This window comes from Mobula birostris, chromosome 14 (genome assembly GCF_030028105.1).
Source record: "Mobula birostris isolate sMobBir1 chromosome 14, sMobBir1.hap1, whole genome shotgun sequence".
Taxonomy (NCBI): domain Eukaryota; kingdom Metazoa; phylum Chordata; class Chondrichthyes; order Myliobatiformes; family Myliobatidae; genus Mobula; species Mobula birostris.
Window position 1 is genome coordinate 60,598,320 of NC_092383.1, and position 17,995 is coordinate 60,616,314.

General features: G+C 40.0%; 1 protein-coding gene across 1 annotated transcript in view; it reads right to left on the reverse strand.

Moving 5' to 3' along the window:
• The window catches only part of LOC140209930 (plakophilin-1-like), a 58,607-nt gene extending 42,714 nt beyond the window's left edge, over positions 1 to 15,893 (reverse strand). The window contains exons 1-2 of the mRNA XM_072278602.1: positions 15,588 to 15,893; positions 14,691 to 14,794 (exon numbers count right to left, since the gene is read on the reverse strand). Coding sequence (XP_072134703.1) covers positions 14,691 to 14,794; positions 15,588 to 15,768 — 285 coding nt within the window. The 5' untranslated portion in view covers positions 15,769 to 15,893. The remainder of the gene's footprint in view (positions 1 to 14,690; positions 14,795 to 15,587) is intronic.
• Positions 15,894 to 17,995: the final 2,102 nt, after the last annotated feature.

Consider the following 17,995-nt stretch of genomic DNA (forward strand, 5'->3'; position numbering starts at 1 on the left):
AATCTGTGGAATTCTCTGCCACAGGAAGCAGTTGAGGCCAGTACATTGGCTATATTTAAGAGTTAGATATGGCCCTTGTGGCTATGGGGATCAGGGGGTATGGAGGGAAGGCTGGGGCGGGGTTCTGAGTTGGATGATCAGCCATGATAATAAATGGCGGTGCAGGCTTGAAGGGCCGAATGGCCTACTCCTGCACCTATTTTCTATGTTTCTATGTTTCTAAAATGCATTATCATACATTTCCCAACACTGTATTCCATCTAACAACACACACCAAAGTTGCTGGTGAATGCAGCAGGCCAGGCAGCATCTCTAGGAAGAGGTACAGCCGACGTTTCAGGCTGAGACCCTTCATCAGGACGGTCCTGACGAAGGGTCTCAGCCTGAAACGTCGACTGTACCTCTTCCTAGAGATGCTGCCTGGCCTGCTGCATTCACCAGCAACTTTAGTGTGTGTTGCTTGAATTTCCAGCATCTGCAGAATTCCTGTTGACTGTATTCCATCTGCTACTTTTTTGCTCATTGTTCCAATACTAACCCCTGAGGAACACCACTAGTCACTGGCAGCCAACCAGAAAAGGCCCCCTTTATTCCCACTCACTGCCTCCTGCCTGTCAGTCATAGTCATACTTTATTAATCCTGGGGGAAATTGGTTTTCGTTACAGTTGCCCATAAATAATAAATAGTAATAGAACCATAAATAGTTAAATAGTAATATGTAAATTATGCCAGTAAATTATGAAATAAATCCAGGAGCAGCCTATCGGCTCAGGGTGTCTGACCCTCCAAGGGAGGAGTTGTAAAGTTTGATGGCCACAGGCAGGAATGACTTCCTATGATACTCTGTGCTGCATTTCGGAGGAACGAGTCTCTGGCTGAATGTACTCCTGTGCCCACCCAGTACATTATGTAGTGGATGGGAGACATTGACCAAGATGGCATGCAACTTAGACAGCATCCTCTTTTCAGACACCACTGTGGGGGAGTCCAGTTCTATCCCCACAACATCACTGGCCTTACGAATGAGTTTGTTGATTCTGTTGGTGTCTGCTACCCTCAGCCTGCTGCCCCAGCACACAACAGCAAACATGATCGCACTGGCCACCACAGACTCGTAGAATATCCTCAGCATCGTCCGGCAGATGTTAAAGGACCTCAGTCTCCTCAGGAAATAGTGACGGCTCTGACCCTTCTTGTAGACAGCCTCAGTGTTCTTAGACCAGTCCAGTTTATTGTCAATTCCTCTATCTATGTCAGTATGTTTCCTATAGTGCTGTAGGATTTTAACTTGTTAAACAGCCTCATGTGTGGAACCTTATCAAATGCCTTCTGAAAATCAAAGTAATTGACATCCATTACCTCTCCTCTGTCCACTCTGCTTGTTACTTCCTCAAAGTACTCTAACAGATTTGTCAAGTAAGATTTCCTTTTACAGAAACCATGCTGACTTTGACTTATTTTTTTATTAGTCTTCAAATAGCCCAAAACCTCATCCTTAATAATGGATTCCAACACTTTCCCAAACACTGTGGTTAGGTTAACTGGCCTATAAGTTTCCTTCCTTCTTAAAAAAAAAATGGAGTGACATTTGCAATTTTCCAGTCCTCCACAAACATGCCAGAATCAAGTGATTCTCTCAACCTCTTCAGCAACCTGTTTCAAAACTCTGGAATGTAGTCCAACTAGTCCAGTTGATTTACCCACTTTAAGCTCTTTCAGCTTGCCTGGCACTTCATAATAGCAATCACTCCTGCTCCCTGACACCTCCGGAAATCTGGTACAATCCATAGCGAAGACAGATACAGAGTACCCATTATGCTCATCTGCCATTTCTTTCAACCCCATTATTGCCTCACCAGCATTATTTTCCAGTGCTCCACTATTAATTCTCAACTCCTTTTTACTCTTTATATAACTGAAAAAACTTTATATTATTAGCTAGTTTGCCTGTATATTTCCCCTCTTATGGCTTTTTTAGTTGTCTTTTGTTGGATTTTAAAACTTCGCAATCACTTTTGCTACGTTATATGCTCTTTGCCTGGCTTTCTGCAGTCCTTAACTTCCCTTGTCAGCCACTGTTGCCTACCCCTGCAATTTGAGAAATACTTCTCTGGAACACATCCATCTTACACCTTGCAAACTATTCCCAGAAACTTCAGCCACCTGTGCTCTACTATCATCCTCACTAGTATCCCCCTCCAATCCACTTGGGCAAGCTCCTCTCTCATGCCTCTGTATTTCCCTTTATTCCACTGCAATACTGATACACGTTACATGCTTCTCCCTCTCAAACTGCAATACAAATTCAATCATATTATGATCACTCCTTCCTATGGGTTCCTTTGCCTTAAGCTCCCAATAAAATTCAGAAACACAGAAAACCTACAGCACAATACAGGCCCTTCGGCCCACAAAGTTGTGCCGAGCATGTCCTTACCTTAGAAATTACCGTGGGTTACCCGTAGCCCTATATTTTCTAAGCTCCATGTACCTATCCAAGAGTCTCTTAAAAGACCCTATCGTATCCAACTCCAACACTGTCGCCGGCAACCGATTCCATGCACTCACCACTCTCTGCGTAAAAAAATTTACCCGACATTTCCTCTGTACCTACTTCCAAGCACCTTAAAACTGTGCCATCTTGTACTAGCCATTTCAGCCCTGGGAAAAAGCCTCTGACTATCCACACAATCAATGCCTATCATTTTATATACCTCTCACAGGTTATCTCTCATCCTCCGTCGCTCCAAGGAAAAAAGGCCGAGTTCACTCAACCTATTCTCATAAGGCAGGCTTCCCAATCCAGGCAACATCCTTGCAAATCTCCTCTGCATCCTTTCTATAGTTTCCACATCCTTCCTATAGTGAGGTGACCAGAACTGAGCATTGTACTCCATGTAGGATCTGATCAGGACCCTATATAGCTACAACATTACCTCTTGGCTCATATATTCAATCCCACGATTGATGAAGGCCAATGCAACATATGCCTTTTAATCACAGAGTCAACTTGCGCAGCAGCTTTGAGTGTCCTATGGACTCGGACCCCAAGATCCCTTCTGATCCTCCACACTGCCAACAGTCTTATCATTAATGCTATATTCTGCCATATTTGACCTACCAAAATGAACCACCTCACTTATCTGGGTTAAACTCCAACTGCCACTTCTCAGCCCAGTTTTGTATCCTATCAATGTCCCACTGTAACCTCCGACAGCCCTCCACACTGTCCACAAAACCCCCAACCTTTGTGTCATCAGCAAATTTACTAACCCATCCCTCCAGTTCTTCATCCAGGTCATTTATAAAAATCACAAAGAGTAAGGGGTCCCAGAACAAATCACTGAGACACACCACTCCATGCAGAATATGACCCATCTACAACCACTCTTTGCCTTCTGTGGTCAAGCCAGTTCCAGATCCACAAAACAATGTCCCCTTGGACCCCATGCCTCCTTACTTTATCAATAAACCTTGCATGGGGTACCTTGTCAAATGCCTTGCTGAAATCCATATACACTACATCTACTGCTCTGCCTTCATCAATGTGTTTAGTCACATCCTCGAAAAAACTCAATCAGGCTCGTAAAGCACCACCTGCTTTTGACAAAACCATGTTGACTATTCCTGATCATGTTATGCCTCTCCAAATGTTCATAAATCCTGCCTCTCAGAATCTCCTCCATCAAATTACCAACCACTGAAGTAAGACTTACTGGTCTATAATTTCCTGGGCTATCTCTACTCTTTCTTGAATAAGGGAACAACAGCTGCAACCCTCCAATCCTCTGGAACTGCTCCTGTCCCCATTGATGATGCAAAGATCATTGCCAGAGGCTCAGCAATCTCCTCCCTCACCTCCCACAGTAGTCTGGGGTACATCTCATCCAGTCCTGATGACTTATTCAACTTGATGCTTTCCAAAAGCTCCAGCACATCCTCTTCCTTAGTATCTACATGCACAAGCTGTTCGGTCCGCTGCAAGTCATCCTTACAATCCCCAAGACCCTTTTCCATCATGAATACTTGGCTTCAGTATTCACTAAGTACCTCTGCTATTTCCTCCAGTTCCATACACACTTTTCCACTGTCACACTTGATTGGTCCTATTCTCTCACATCTTATCCTCTTGCTCTTCACATACTTGTAGAACGTGTTGATGTTTTCCTTAATCGTCTTCGCCAAGGCCTTCTCATGGCTCTTTCTGACTCTTCTAATTTCGTTCTTTAGCTCCTTCCTGCTAGCCTTGTAATCTTCCAGATCTCTATCATTACCTCATTTGGATTTGGATTATTGCACAACACCCAATCTCAGATAGCGTTTCCCCTAGTAGGCTCAAGCACAACCTCCTCTAAAAAGCTATCTCACAGGCATTCAACGAATTGCCTATCTTGCAATCCGACAGCAATCTGATTTTCCTAATCCCCTTGCATATCGAAGTCCCCCATTGCAATTGGGACATTCTCCTTATTACATGCCCTTTCCGGCTCCCTTCACAATCTCAACCTTGGCTACAATTTGGAGGCCTATATATTATTCACTTTTTCCCCCCCCCCCCACCCTTGCAGTTTCTTAACTCTGCCCTCAAAGATTTGACATTCTCTGATCCCATGTCACTTCTTTCTGAAGATATAACTCCATCTCTTACCAACACAGCCACACCACCACTTATGCCTTCCTGCCTGTCCTTTTGATACAAAGTATATCCTTTGATATTAAGCTCCCAGCTATGACCTTCTTTCATCCACGACTCAGTGATGCCCAAAACGTCATATCGACCAATTTCTAATTGTGCCACAAGTTCATCCACATAATTCTGAATGCTACATGCATTTAAATACAGTACCTTCAGTCTGGCATTCTTTGCCCTTTTGAATTTTGCCTCTGTGGTACAATCCAATCATTGGCTTGTCCTTCCTTATATTCATATTACACCCATCATCTGCTTATAAACCTGCTAGCTCATCCGCAGCTCTATCATACTGGTTCCCATCCCCCTGCCATTTAGCTTTTGCAAACCTGCCTGCAAGGATATTGGTCCCCTTTGGATTCAAGTGCAACTGTCCCAGAAGCGGTCCCATGATCCAGAAATCTGACGCCCTGACCCCTGCTTCAATTCTTCAGCCATTCCAGTCAAGGTTCCCTGCAACCCCACCAAGGTCCTAATGTCTTTCCTAAAGTAACATGCTCAAAACTGACCAAAAAACTCTATGTGTGCCCTACTCTGACCTGTTGGGATGGAGTTATTTGTTTCATACATCATATCCCAGTTTATAAAATCAAGCCGCACTTGCAAATTAATACTCTCTAGCAACTTGCCCTGCAACCTTTAAAAATGTAAGCACATTTTGTGCTCCAACTGTTCTAACATTGGTGCATTTTAATTTATTCTCATTATTTTTCTACCAATACATGCTTATCGCATTTCTCTGGATTGATTGTAATCTACATTACTTTCCAGTCCATTGTCATCCCCTTAATTCTCTTATTTGCGTATCATGCTTTTGTGGTATATGCCGTCTGCAAAAATACATTTTCATAGAACAAAGTTAATGTCATTTCTCTACACCCTGAAGAATAAAATAGACTGAAAACAAATTTGTCCTTGTTTTCTGCTAGCTGTCCCGTGGACCATTTTAATCCCAAAGGCTTCCATTTACCAACAAATACTGTATATTGTGATAGTCTTTCAAATGCTCTTTGCGTTCCTTTTTGTAGTCAGTTGACCTACTTCCTCTAACTCATTTATTTTCTCTTTCAATTCACTCCTTTGTTCTTTGACCTGACCTTTTACTAGATTTGGAGACTAGCACATGCTACAATCCAATTTTTAAAATTAGCACAAATAGTAATTGCTAAATGCCCATGATGTAACAAGAGTAAATTCAGGTATATTTCAAGTGCTTCTTGAAATCGCTGACTAAATATGCTTGGCTGTTCTCTATAAATTAAGGACGCAACTTGACATAGGTAGAGTCGCAAGGCATTAGCTCCATGGAAAGGAAATTGCCTTTTAAACTCACAAGGGAGCATAGGCCATCAACATTTTGCTGTTGATGGTTCTGTAGCAGGCAATTTCTTTTTGTCGAGGTCGACATGCTAGCATGATGCTCAACCCTACACAGATGGAAAACGTGCCGGGGAGCCTGGCAGGGTTCGAACTCGGAAGCCTCCACTCCGAAGTCCAGCGCTGATGCCACTACACCACCAGCTGGCCCAATAGCTCTATAGTCACTTATTAAAGGGTTAACCTTATATCAAGGTCTGCTTGATAATGGGGTAAATTCTCCTATAGTAAAATATGGTAAAAAGGGTAATTTCTTCGACAGATATGGAAGCCAGATCTGTCTTTATATTCTCTGATATCCTCTGAGACCCTAACAAGGTTTTGTATTACTACTACATCAAAGGATGATCCCATGAAAAGTGCTGCACATTGTACTGAGTGTTAATGAACCACACAGCAATGTTGACAAAATAATAAGTTGCTGATAAAATTATCTAGAGTACCAAAAATCTTCAGAAACCGTCAAAGTCAAGCATAAAGAGTACAACTTTGCTTACCAACAGAAGAAATGTTTCCAGGAATTCTTACATTTAACTGATGTAACTTCTGTAGAACACCAACAAAAACAGCATACTAGATTTCTACCTTATTATCTGGTGACCAATTTGCTGAACATGAAAGTGTCAGGAATATTTATTGAATTGCTTTTAAAGCGAACTATAAATTTAAAAAAATTGTGCAGGCGACATTGTGTAAAGTGATGGTACGGGGAATACCTAGATTATTGTTGTACTGGGTGGGAAACAGTTGTAAAAAGATAAAATATATATATCCCTTTGTCTGACTTTGCATGAGAACATGCAAAGTCAATACGAGAAAGGAAATGTCTGTGCATTTATAAAAAGGTTTGAATCAGTTTAAGCTCTAAGGCATACAGTCACTCTAAAATTAGTGGGAAATTAAAGGTCTAGTTAGAGAGTAGGAAACAAACAATTTGTAAAAATATAGTATAGGAATGGCAACAAGATGTCCTCCCATGAATGAATGACAGACCAAGCTTAATGGGCCAAATGGCCTAATTCTGCTCCTGTGTTTTATGGTATTAATAGGCACCTATACAGTTATTGAATTTCATAGGTATGAGAATGAAATTAGCTGAAGTTCCCACTGATCAGGAAAAAAAGGAGGGACAAAACAGGGCTTTAAAATGAATTGACTCATCAGTATATATTCATTAGAAAAGCAACATCTGATACTGTACTCAAGCAATACTTAAACAACAGTTTATCAATTTTTGTTTTGTCTAGACTACACACCTCATCATAACCAAGCTGAATTTGAACGGGCAGCATGACGGCATCTGAACAAATGAGGCATCATGTGTGCAAATTTAACTCAATGAGAGTCAGAGGCGGTTCCTACTGGCTGGAACCATACCTCACACATAGAAAAAGAAAAATAGTATTGGTTGCTGCAAACCAGTTACCTCAGCCCTCGGACACTGTGCAAAGAGCTCCACAGAGTAGCGACCAAGGTTCAAGTGATGCTTCAAAACCTTTCTTTGCATCACACGTTCTGAAGTGGAGAAATCAAAAAACAAACACAGGTTGCTCAATTTAATCCATAACTCTTCCTGCATACTGTTCAGGCTTGAGCTAATATCTTTCAGGCACAATCTGTGCTGGACAAATGACCAAGAGAGAGCTTAACTTCCACTCTGATATTTAATGCATTACCAGTGTTACACTCTCCAGCATCATCACTGACTAGAAACTTCAATGGACCGGCCACACAATTTAATTCAAGAGCAGAGAATAAATCACACATTCTGTGGAGAAGAATTAACTTCCTTTTCCCCAGCACTTTTCTCAAAGTGCACTGAATCACTTTCCAAATGTTTGGATGTGATTAACACCAACCAGGATGCAGAAGATGCTTGACTGGAACCTTACCCAGTGCTCCTACCTCCACAAGTACACTGTCACTGCAGTAACATTCGCTGAATGCTTTGCAGAGAATTGCTAATGCTCTTAGGCCTGTTCCCTTCTTAGATCTGAAATCTCAACCATTCAGAACATGGGCAGGAAATGCATGACTCACAACCCTTTTCCAATGACACACCATCCACACCAAGTATGTCGTCAGTGCTTCATCAACGGCAGCTTGAAATGTGGGAACCGCCACATTCTATGACTATGGAAGCACCTCTATTGCCTATAATGAAGTTGAATCACGATCACTGTCTAAGTGAAACTAGTAACAGGCAATAAAGTGTGCCCTTGTACACATATAAATAATGACGGCTCTAGGGTACTATGGAAATTTAATGTCAAAGGCATAGTAAATTTGAAATAAAATAAACCTCAAACATCAGAGCAGATTTGACAGATGGTCATAACCACAAGAGATTCTGCAGATGCTGGAAATTCAGGGCAACACACACAGAATGCTGCAGGATCTCAGGTCAGACAGCATCTATGAAAAGGAAGAGACAGTCAATGTTTTGGGCCAAGACACTTCATCAGAACTGGGAACCAAGGGGGAAGGTGCCAGAATAATATGGTGAGGGGGTAGGGGAAGGAGTACACGCTAGAAAGTGAAAGCGTGTAGGGGAGGGCAGAAGCTGCGAGGTGGAAAAGTTAAAAGGGCTGAAGGAGAAGAAATCTGATACAGAAAGAAAAAAAAAGGAAAGAGAGTCTTCACAGAGATGTGACAGGCAGGTGAGAAGAGGCAAGTGGAAAATGGTGGAAGAGGGAAAAGGGATGAAGAAAAATTTCTTGAAGTTAGAGAAAATGATGTTCTTGCCATTAAATAGTCTGCTCTTGATTTCTCTCATATTATTCATGTAGACTCATTAGCCATTTATTAGCTGCACTTGTTCATTAATGCAAATATCTAATCAGCCAAACATTTAGCAGCAATTCCATGTATAAAGTCATGTAGACATTGTCTAGAGGTTCTGTTGTTGTTCAGACCAACCATCAGGATGCTGAAGAAATTTTGACCGTGGTTTGAGTATGTCAGCAACTGCTGATCTCCTGAGATTTTACGCACAACAGTCCACGATTTACAGAGAATGGTGTGAAAGAAAACATCTAGTGAGTGGCAGTTCTGTGGGGGGAAAACACCCTGGGAGTCCTTGTGCAGGATTCCCTAAAAGTTAATTTGCAGTTTGAGTCTGCAGTGAGGAAGGCAAATGCAATTCATTTCAAGAGGACTAGAATATAAAAGCAAGGATGTAATATTGAGACTTCATAAAGCAGTGGTGCGGCCTCACTTGGAGTATTGAGAGCAGGTTTAGGCCCCTTATCTTAAGAATGTGTTGAAACTGGAAAGGGTTTAAAGGAGGTTCACAAAAATGTTTCCAGGATTAAATGGCTAGTCATATATGGGGTATTTGATAGCTTTTGGCCTGCATTTAGAGTTCAGAAGAGTGAGGGGTGACCCAATTGAAAACTATCAAATGGTGAAAGGTCTTGATTGAGAGGATGTGGAGAGAATGTTTCCTAAGGTGGGAGAGTCTAGGACCAGAGGACACAGCCTCAGAATAGAGGGGTGTCCTTTTAGAACAGAGATGAGGAATTTCTTTAGCCAGAGAGCGGGGAATCTGTGGAAATATGTGCCACAGGCAGCTGTGGAGGTCAAGTCTTCATGTATATTTAAGTCAAAAGTTGACAGACACTTGATTGGTCAGGTCATGAAGGAATATGGAGAGAAGGCAGGAGATTATGGCCAAGAGGAAAATTGGATCAGCCATGATGAAATGGCAGAGCAGACCCAATGAGCCAAATGGCCTAATTCTGCTCCTTTATCTTCTAGTCTTGTAAATGACAGAGGACTGAGAAGAATGGCCTAACTAGTTCAAGGTGACAGGAAAGCAACAATATTTCAAATAACCACGTGATGCAACAGTGGTGTGCAGACAAACATCTCTGAATGCACAACATCCACTTAGAACGGATGGGTTACGGCAGCAGAAGATCACAAATATACACTCAGTGGCCACAGGAGGCAGCTAATAAAGTGGCTGTTGAATGTAAATACTGTAGACCCGGGATGTTTCTGAAAAACACTGAAGATCATTTGCCAGGAAGAAAATTAACTGGTGATATTACTTTATGATAGCTCAGTAATAAGAAATGTAGGTGGTGTTCATGAATTCATATGTCTATCAAAAACAACTTTAGTGATGATTAAAGTTCTTGAACCTATTCCATCCTACAACATTCACCTGATGAGTTTAACTGAAGACACAATTTTAATTCATGCTTTGATTGTTGTTTTAAAAAAAATTCTTAAGTTTTGATTTCATAAAAGCTAAAGCATGGTGAGGAACTGAAATTGAAAGCTTGATGATTTGACATTTTGAACATATCTTGTCAGTTGTAATGCAGCAATTTCATGTGAGAATGTAAGAAACAGTTAACAACTGGTCTGTTTCTTCATCGCATTAAAAAGCATATCCTGTTTTTACATTCTTAATACATTTCTGTTTTCGGTAAATATTGTCAGGACAGAATTTTGAAACTGGGACAAGAAACATTACGCAAAACTAAAAGCCAACTAAATAACTTCTTTCAGTGTTTAGAACTGGATAATACAACTTACACTTTTCAATGAGTTCCTTAATAAAATCAAACTTATGAAAAAGCAATAATGACTTTACCTCAGCTATATCATTTTTGATATACATTTAACTTACATAGCCAGGAATACAAAAATAAAAAGACAATTATTTGCTGATGGTGTGGATTCTACTACAGGTGTCCCTGCTTTTCGAACGTTCGCTTTACAAAACCTCACTGTTACAAAAGACCTACATTAGTACCGTTTTCACTTTCAGAAGGTGTTTTCACTGTTACGACGAAAGGCAGCGCGTGATAAAAAAAATCAGCACGCGATAAAAGGCAGCGTGTACCGTGAGCAGCCGCTCTCCCCTGGATTCGGAACGGCATTGCTTAAACACATTGCATTGAGTAGCCGTTAGCAAGATGAGTTCTAAGGTGTCGGGAAAGCCTGAAAGAGCTCGTAAGGGTGTTACACTTAGCGTAAAACTAGACCTAATTAAGCGTTTCGATCGTGGTGAACAAAGTAAGGACAAAGTGAGTTTGGCTTGTGGAAGCTGACGAAGATGATGTTGAAGAGGTTTTGGCATCCCATGACCAAGAACTAATAGATGAAGAGCTGATGCAATTGGAAGAGGAAAGGATAACAATCAAAACCAAATGCAGTAGCGCAAGTAAAGTCGTCCAGGAACTGAACATGAAGCAACTGCGTGAGATTTTCACTGCAATGATAAAGTACGACTTTAATTTTGAAAGGGTACGTAGGTTTAGGGGATATTTGTAAGATGGTTTGAGTCATTACAAAGAACTGCGTGATATAAAAATGCGCCAGGCTCAGCAGTCAAGCAAGCCTTCAGCATCAGCCACAGCAGACGACGAACCTCCACCTTCGACATCGCTGCAGGCAGTCATAGGAGAAGATGAGCTGCCTGGCCTGATCGACGATGAGATGACACCCCCGTGTCTCACCACCCTAAACCCCGGGCCCCGGACAGATCGTGTACCAATTTGCGGAGAATGCAATGGTAGCCGGGAGCCACACAGCACATCTTTAAGAAAAAAGGCCAAAATAAACATGCTAATTAATTAGGTGCCACCTAGCACGCAATTGTCGGCCCAGACCAGTGCCGATGCAATCGGCAATCGCCTTTGATCTGCGCTGACATTTACGTGCCGGGCAGCACCTAATTAATTAGCATATTTATTTTGGCTTTTTTCTTAAAGACGAGCTGTGTGCCTCCCGGCTACCGCTGCACCCCTGCATGCTTTGCGGCAATGTATCACTCGGCAGCCCGGAAGGTGGGGACCACTGCACCACCCAGCCTGCAATGACTCAGTCTAACACACCTTCAGTGTGCTCGATGTCTTCCCAATTCCCGTGATACTACACTGTACATACATTATTTCTACTTTATATAGGCTGTGTATTTTTATGTGTTATTTGGTAGATTCAGCAGCTTCATAGTTTAAAGGTTACTGGAGAGCACGATTATGCCAACAGCGCTTGCGTGAGATTTTCTGCAGACAGCGCTTGCATGAGATTTTCGCTATGGAGATCTGTGCAGGCAATCGTTGTAGAGAAGTATTTCTACTTTATATAGGCCGTGTATTTATCACATCATTCCTGCTTTTACTATATGTTACTGTTAATTTAGGTTTTGTGTGTTATTTGGCATGAGTTGGTAGGTTATTTTTGGGTCTGCGAATGCTCACAAAATTCTCCCATATAAATGGTAATTGCTTCTTCGCTTTATGACATTTCAGCTTACGAACCGTTTCATAGGAACGCTCTACCTTCGGATGGCGGGGGGAAACCTGTACTGTAATCAAGAAAAACTTGTATGTAACTGAATAATCTCTACTAAATTATTAAGAAGTCATTTCCTTTATAAACCTTGAGAAAGCTATAAATATGAGAAATTCTGCAGATTTTGGAAATCCAGTCTCTTATGGCCAGCAGGGTGATCTTGCTCAAGTGGAAGGAGGCTGCCCCACCCACTCACGTTCAATGGCTATCCGACATTATGTTATGTCTAAATCTAGAGAAGATTCGTTGTTCGATTTCTGATTCTAAACATGATTTTCTAATGTTATAGTTCCTGAATTATTTTCACAATCTTTGAACTGTTATTAAAGTATGGATCTGAGCCATTATTATTATATCATATGGCAAGGTATTTTTCCTTTTTTTAAAAAAAAACAACCAGCTCATCTTGGTAGTGGGGGTAGATTATTTTTAATAAAATACAATTATTTTATTTCTTTATTTCATAATTCAATTTTTTATACATGATTGATTTGGAATATGGGATACTGTGATATTACTGTGATTTAAATGTAATGTAATTCATATTATTTACTTGTATCCTTATGAATTTTGTATTTGTATTCATGCAATTTATATAATATCAATAAAAATATTGAAAAAGTAAAAGAAAGGAAATCCAAAGCAACACACACAAAATGTTGGAGGAACTCAGTAGGCGAGGCATTTCTAAGGAAATTAATAAAACATTATGGGCCACGACCCTTCTTCAAAACTGGAAAGGAAGGCGGAAGATTCCAAAATAAAATGGTGCAGGGACGGGAAGCAGACTAGCTGGGTGACAGGTGAAGCCAGATTGGTAGCCCAGGCAGCATCTATGAAAAAAAATAGTTGACAAGACCCTTCAACAGGGCTGATGAACTATTTTCCATAGACGCTGCCTGCCCTGCTGAGTTCCTCCAGCACTGTGGGTGTGGGTGCGGCTTAGGTTTCCAGCATCTGTAGATTTTCTTATTTAGACACATTATTTTCCAATCATGGGCAACCGCTTAGTTAATTACAATTCATTATAATCCTATGTGTTATTATCTGGTCAGTTAATTCTAACCGTGATGACCCTTGTGATCACATTGCTGTTTCTATAAAACTTTGTTCTCCAGATGAATACATAGGAAAGTTCAGTACAGTTAGTTTCAATAGCTAAATTAAATTAATCACATTTTTGAACCTGGTTTATATCACCATTACTTGCCTGTTCATGTGCCTGTCTGAATACCTCTTAAACACTGTTATCTTATGTACTAGAGGATAAGAGGCATAGATTGAGTGGAGAGCCAGAGACCTTTTTCCCAGGGTGGAATATGGCTAATATGAAGCGGCAAAATTTTAAGGTGATTGGAGCAAAGTATAAGGGGAATGTCAGAGATACTTTTCTTTAAAATAATAGAGTGGGAGGGGAATGTCTACAATTCATGGCAGGATGCTTAACAGCACTGGTGTATTGAGAAATCTTTTTCCTGGTGTATAAATGTCAAATACCAAAGGACATGCATTTAAGGTGTACATGTGGGGCGGGGGAGAATTTAAGACAGATGAGCAGGACAAGATTTTTTTCCCTAAAAGACAGAGTGAAAGGTGCTTGGAGCAGGCTGCCAGGGTTAGCGTGAATATAGAGAGAAGAATCACAGGATTTTGTTTAATTTGACATGGTTTGGCACAGACATTGACAGCCAAAAGTCAAGCGAAGTTTATTGTCATTCAACCACATACACATATATAATGTACATAATGTATATAGAAATAAGACAACATTTCTTCGAATCAGGGTGTAAAGCACATCATTTTTGAAGGCAAGGACAAAAATCTACATATGATTAACCAGCGACACTTTGAATACAATGTGGCCAGGAATACGGGAAGGCGTATTACTGAGGTGAACTGTTCATTGTTACCTATCGGAGAAATTTATGATTTCCAGCTTCTTCATCACTAACTATCTAATGTTCACCAAACTGTATAAAAGTTCCCTAATACACCTTCAAGTTACCTCAATAATTTCCATCATTAAGCAGAAATCATTTGGAATAATATTGAATTTAGTACAAATTTGACTATTAATATTTTTGCATTTTGATAGTGTAACACATACAAGTACACTGTCAAGAAATAATATTTTAATAAAAGTATTAGATTTAAAGGGCAGTACTTAATGCTGCAAGTTTGATTAATATTCTGTTGTAGATTCTATCCAGCTTTGGGCAGCAACATGCATTAATTTTTAACCGCGGTTACTGTCACACATTTAGTTTGTAAAAACTGGCAAAGAAAAAGTATCTTTTCCAGAAGGTTTACCTTGTGCCTCTGAGACCCTTGGCTCTTCACAGTAAAACTTTGCATTCTATTTCCAAGGTCAATAATGTCTTTTTGGCTTGCATTCCATTGCCCATTTGACGCGTCTGTGCAACAAAAGGAAGAAAAAAAACATTTTCAAAACATTATTTTCAAAAGCAATTTTGCATTATATATCGCTTAAAATGCTAATTATCATTCATTGGATACCAGAACACTGCAAATCCTTGATCTGGATCCGGGTGGTCAGTTAATTGTGTTAACAATTGACAGCATGTAAAGCTCATGGCTAGAGGAATACAAGAAGTTACAAACCTTAAAATCTAAGCCAGAGGTCGATGGACCCCTCGGTTAATGGCAAGAGTCCACGGCTTAAAAAATATTTAGGAACCCCTGATCTAAACTATTAAGTATATTTCATACATCAGCTCTCGTACTAAGTATACACACACGCTTCCATAATGGCTATTTAAATTTTTTTTAAGTCCATTAATATTCTGAAAGGCATTTGATAAAGAAGTTTTGTATTGTCAGTACATTATCAATATTTTTTTCTGTTACACGAGATTAAGAGAGCACACAAAAAAAAGGAAGCCTGTAAGAAGAAACTGAGCCGACCTTAACTACATTTACTGGGACTAATTATACACGTTTCAAGAAATTAAACTTTTTTATGTAAACTTTATATTTTCAACATATTTTATCTTTCAAAATATGATAATAATGTGCTGATATTAACTTAAAGCGATAATCCATATGGTAGTAACCGCGATGTAACTGGAAAAAATGACAGCTTAAAAAGGCAAGCTTTCAGTTTAGCTTTTTAATTATAATCTCTGAGAGGATACATTTAGTATATTTAAACAAGCAAAAAGAGAACGCAGACAATGGTTCCTGTACCTCTTTTAATAGTCGACTGATTTTTCTTATTCTGCATCATCATGCGTACTTGGTTGTTGACTCTGCGTTCACTATCCACTCGGGCCAAAGTGCTCAACATTTCGGGCGGTGGTAGAGCCAAAGTGGAATTATCCTGATTATCAAACGATTGACCTGCTGTTACAGTCTTCATATAAGCCATTTTAGCTGTTTCTTTTTCCCAGCAAACCTTCCACTCCCAGCAACTACTATTCCCCTATTTGATTGATCCTATTCCTCTGTAGTTTACAGCCGGTCTCTTCTCTTGTTGCGTCGCCCTGCCCTGCCCTGCCCCGCCCTGTACCTGATTAACAAAAGTCTGGGTGGAATTCAGTTTGGTGTGGTTAGCTGATTTGTCAATCGTATCCAGGCTGGTAAAGAAGTTGTCCTATTAGCTTATAAATAATGCCAGAAAAACGCTGTAATAAATTCAAAATCAGATGAGAACAAAATAGACAAGAACTTTATTCTCACGTGAGTTTCCAGAAGCTGAAAGCCTGAAGCTACTGTCCTGTTAATCCGGGAGTTTTCGCAGGTTATTTATTTTTTTTTACAAGGGGTTAATTTCTCTGTTAATACTTAATTTAATATGAATTTAGTTTTAACTCTGGATTTAACTCCAATGACAGTCGTTTCTGAGCACTGCTACTGCTTTGAATTAATGCAAAAATTAATAGCTGTAACAAGTATTTTCTAGGATAGTAATTAAAGTGAAATTCATATTATAATATCAATTCACAGCTATCAAATACTAGTTATTTCATTAAGAGTCGATTTATTTATTAATGATCAATCTCATTGGAAAGCCGTTTGTCTCATGGTACTGAGCTACTTGTTGAGTTGAGTGTACATTCCATTGAAATGACTCAAGTTGCTGGATTCTATCACAAACCACATCATCTGCGCAAGTACACAATGCTGAGGCAGGTACAATAAATAACTAGTTTCACTGATCGAACTGAACAACTTGGCAACTAAATAACAAATGAGATTGATGAAAAGTGCTCAAGAATGGAAGGCTAATGACCCACAAAATAAAATGGACAGATAGCTTCAGTTTGCACAATAATTTAAACCAGCAGGGAACAATACACCAACACACACAAAACATGCTGGTGAACACAGCAGGCCAGGCAGCATCTATAGGAAGAGGTCCAGTCGATGTTTTGGGCTGGGACCAGCATTTTTTGTGTGTGTTGCTTGAATTTCCAGCATCTGCAGATTTCCTCCTGTCTGGGAACAATGCGCCACTCTTTTTTAAAAATTTTCTCCTCCAATTACAACATGGGCTGTGTACTTTATTTGTTTTCACAATAACATCCAAAGTCAAAAGACCTACAGGAAAAAAAGCCTAAATCTGATACTAATTCTAATATTGAAAATGATTATTACATTGGTAGTACTACTCACAGAAGTGAAACTCTTGAAAGTTATAAATAGGCTTAAGAGTCAGTAAAATACCAATTTTAAGAGTTTATATTTATTTTCATATTTAATATCTTGGAATTGTAGATAAGTACAGCACTGAAAGAGGATATTCAATCTATTAAGAGAAGTGTAGTTAGTCCTAATATCCATTTTATATTTCCTTTTATAGTATTTATCAAGCCCTTTTTGAAATCTGTTTTTCAACTTTTGTCCACCAACCTAGCAACTCATTCATTTCCTAATCCTAACCTGATAGTGCATGGAGAGGTTTCTCCGCAAATTTTTGCCAGTTCCTTCATCGCGGAACCTGAAATCAACCCTACGGTGTTCCCAAATGAATCAAGCTCTCTGAGTATGGCAACATTAAATTGTCTTAATTGTTAGGAAGGGAGAGAGCTGTTCTTATTCAGCTGCAATCATTCAATTGATGTTGAAGAGAACATTATATTCAGTCCGTCCATTGGTCAGGCTCAACCATGGAAGTTGTGTCCTAGCTGTCTATACGATATGCAAGCCCGTATGCAGGCCAAGGTAGAACAACATGGAGAGCAAGCTGTTGCCCATGTATTACCATGTATTAGGTTCCCTCTCTCAACACAATGGAATAGCAGAGACCCATATAACTTGGCACCAAAAGCATCACAGGAGTTGGCAGTCAGCATTGAACTCAACAGAGGACTGCCTTAACCACTCCAGCTCTGGATATTTTCTTGGGGTCTATTCTATCCCCATGAGTTGGTTATAGCCACAAGGCAGTAGAGGTTTGAGATCAGTGTTCTCCTTCTCCATTGCAAAAGAATTGTAAGAGCCAATTGTAATATTGAGTGCTCTGATAATCCTAGAGTCATAAACATACAACAGAGGAACAGGTTATTTGGCCCATCAAGTCAGTCCTGACCATCATGCACCCATTTACATCAATCTTCCACTAATTCTCACCACATTCTCATTAAGTCTCTGCA